General features: G+C 40.0%; 1 protein-coding gene across 1 annotated transcript; it reads right to left on the bottom strand.

Moving 5' to 3' along the window:
- Positions 1-309: 309 nt before the first annotated feature.
- LOC111404182 lies at positions 310-3,550 on the bottom strand. Its single transcript, XM_023032950.1, has 6 exons — positions 1,626-3,550; positions 1,346-1,536; positions 1,164-1,232; positions 934-1,086; positions 685-848; positions 310-544 (listed from the first exon to the last, which is right to left on the bottom strand). The coding sequence occupies exons 1-6, from the start codon at positions 3,499-3,501 to the stop codon at positions 334-336; spliced, it is 2,664 nt and encodes an 887-aa protein (XP_022888718.1). The 5' UTR covers positions 3,502-3,550; the 3' UTR covers positions 310-333.
- Between the last annotated feature and the right edge of the window lie 6 nt (positions 3,551-3,556).

Genomic DNA, 3,556 nt, shown 5'->3' with positions numbered 1-3,556 from the left:
TAAATTTTTTTTTTTTTTTTTTTTTCTGTATCATTTTAATTTAGCATTCAATTTAAATTTTTTGTCATTAGGAATGAACTTAACCATAATAAAATAATCTTGTGAGTTGTGACAAACCACAACAAATACACTAACTTCACAGCTTGAGTATATGTAAATTGTTCAAGGTAATAAACTACATACACTGAATTTATAGTTATATCAACTTGTCATGAACAGTTTTAAGTCAATATCATTTCATGAGGGGTTTGTAGGTGGGTGGCTTTTTTATTTTTTAACTCCCCCCCCGGGGGAAGTTGAGGTTGGGGAGAGAGGAGCCAAAACAACAATGGGTTATGTGTCAATGACATACATTAGACTTAGTGAAACTGGATAGAACCATATGCGGTAACTGACCTTGCATATTGGTCGATGTGGATCACGTAGATTAACCAATAAATTATCACTTTTCAAGTCAAAATGCACTATATTCTTTCCATGCAAGTATTCCATTCCAAAAGCAACGTCCATGGTGATCATAAGCCTCTTTCGCTTATCAAGATTCCTTGAAAGAAAGAATAAGTATAAATATCATGTTAGACATGGATGGAAGACTTCTGACATGCTGGAGGATGCCAAATAAACAAAGCTAATCTGTAGATATAACAAAAAAATCATTCAAGCCAACCCCGTAAAGGGCATTACCTCTCGCTCTTCTGCAAAGCATTTCTCAAAGAGCCGTTAACCATGTATTCAGTAACAGTTGCAATTGAACCACTGGGACCATCAAGCACAACACCATAGAAAGCAACCACATTGGGATGATGCAAGTCAGCAAGCTTGATTGCCTCATTCCAGAAATCATCTCTCTGGTTATTCATATGAATGAATAATTAAAGCATAATACATTTGAGGATTAAGAATATTAGCTGTCCAATGTGTAGGGGCACTGACCATGCGTTCTTGTTCCGATGGTTTCCCAGCAAAACATCTATCATTTATTCGCTTGATTGCAACATCGGTGCCTCTCCACTCACCATGATAAACAGTGCCAAAGGTACCAGAACCAAGTTCACGTAGCTCTTCCAAGTCACTATTTTTAATTATCTACCCACCAAGAATAAAAAAGAAGTGAGAGGAAAATTATAAGGTAATGAAGAAATATAGGACAAACTACCTCAAACCTGTAATTGGCCAATGCTGTCTACAGGAAATCCAAAATTTATCTTCTTTGGGAATTTAGACTTGATATCCTATATCAAATAATTGAGAACATGTATCAAACAAAAATAATGAAAAATTGAAAAATGTAATAGATACTTGCACATATAAACTTATGCGTGTGATAGAAGAATGAATTACGAACCTCATATTTCTCTCCACGCTCCATTTCTGTATTAGTATTTTGATCTTCACCACTTTGTAGAGTTGTAGGTAGAAACTCACTCCTAGCATCTGATAGGTCAGAATTAGAAGGCATGGACGAATGAAGAACAGAAGCGGCAACTCCCTCGGCAACAGTTTGAAGTTCTTGCTTAATGAGGTCCTCTTCTGACCCTTTATAATAAGAGCAAAATCAACAAATAACCAAACAATTAAAAGAGTGTGATTTTCTGCATCAAAATGAAGAATCTAACAGTTCTTACCTTTATCAGATACAACATCCTCAGATCTTAAACCACCACTCAAATTTCCAGATGACAGGTATGCTCCATCCTCCAATGGTACCTCTATGTTCAACTCCTTGCAATTGCCTGTTTGTAACTCACCATTAACAGGATGACTGTCACGAGGAGCATCCCTAGTCCCTCCAGCTTCCCTTCTTATTTGAATTTTGCTAGGTATAGGAGGAAAATGAGTATCATGACGTAAAATCCAAGGATCCAGGTTGCTGAATAGTGAGTTTGAGTTATCTGGCATAGCTGCAACCCCATAGGATGGATCTACAGATGATTGTCTCTTTCCCTCTGGGACAACAGATTCTAAGTCAGCAGGAATCCTTAGTTGAGACCATAGAGTGTCATCTTTCCATTTATTAGTAGGTGGAATTATTTCAGTTGGATGAGCAGATTCCACACCAGAGTTGCCAGCAGAAATTTCATCAGAAGCCAAATTATTAACCCCAAGCTTTAAGCGAAGGTAAGAATTGGGATTACCTAAAAGAGGAGGTTTGGTCAATTCATAAGATTCTGCTGGAAGAAAATTATGCATTTTGGGACCCTCCCTCCCAGCAACTTGTGGTAATCCGTTCTCCAATATGTCTTCCTTTTTGGGATCAAAAACTGGCTTGCCCGGCTCATTATTAGCTAGAACTTCAGAAGGGCACATCTGAAGATTTTCCAATCGTTTATCTATTTGTCTCAGCTGGTTAAAGGCCAAGGAAGTCGAATCTTCTCTAGGAATGGTGCCAGCAACTTTACCAGAGTAGTCTTTCGAGGGTTCACGAGAAACGTAATCAGAAGTCTGTAAAAGCATGCCTCCAACAGAAGCTAGATCATTGTTAACTGGTCTGTTCATTGTGGAACCCTCTATAACCTGGTATTGAGGTGAAACAAGCTGCTGGACAGAATCTTGATACGTCTGAGGGGTATTCGCCCCAAATACACCATGTGAAGATTGTGCACTGCTTGTCATCATGAAACCCTGCGGAGTTGACACCTCGAAATGTTCAGGATTCTGTGCCTTCTGAAGAATAGTTTTATCATTTGCAGAAGGTCCCTCAGGATTCTGGGAGACCCCAATTCTATCTGCTTGGACTTTTCCAGCTTCATGGTCCACATAACCCATAATTCTTGGTAGAGCTCCAGCTGCCAGTTGTTCAGAAACACTTTCTGTTTGAGTACCAGATAATAAAGGCCTGATCATCAGCTGCCCTTTATCATCCAACCGGAGACTATGATAAATTGTTCTCGAGTCAGAAAAGGTGCTTGCAGGACTTCCCTTTTGGTCCTGAGCTATTGAATCCGAATGAGCATGTGGTAATGCTTTTTGGCACATGTAACAGTCATCAAGTTTTGGAATTTCCTTAGAAACCACAATTTGTTGAGAGGGCAACCCTGGTTCTGAAAAGACTACGGGCTCAAGACGTGGGACTTGATGCCAACCATGCACTCCTAGTGGCACTGTTGCAGGCACCTGAGCGTACCGCACACTATATCCTTGGTCTGTAGGAACCTGGACAACCCTCTGCGGCAGCATGCTTTCTGCAGGATAATGCTCCAAACGAACTTGTTCTGGCTGAATAATTGATGGAACTGTATTAGATTTCATACTCACAAATGAAGGATTCATTGTCATATTTAATGCAGGAATAAACTGCTGAGGAGAAGCTCCAGCTGGCAACTGCTGTTGGGTGAACACAGGCCCAATTGCACTGTAAATGTTTGCGGGGAATCCCATCTGAGAAAGGAGTTGCACATAATCAGCATGATTCAAGGTTTCATGGCGAGGATCCACATAAGCCTGAACATGAGATGAAGATGCTGGGAAAGTCACTCCAGGTTGCTGAAAACCAAATCCCATCTGTGGCTTTGGGACATTAAGAGGCACATATCTCTCTAACTCTTGTTCAGAGACA

Source organism: Olea europaea, chromosome 11, assembly GCF_002742605.1.
Source record: "Olea europaea var. sylvestris chromosome 11, O_europaea_v1, whole genome shotgun sequence".
Lineage (NCBI taxonomy): Eukaryota > Viridiplantae > Streptophyta > Magnoliopsida > Lamiales > Oleaceae > Olea > Olea europaea.
This window is presented reverse-complemented; position numbering and strand designations above follow the sequence as displayed.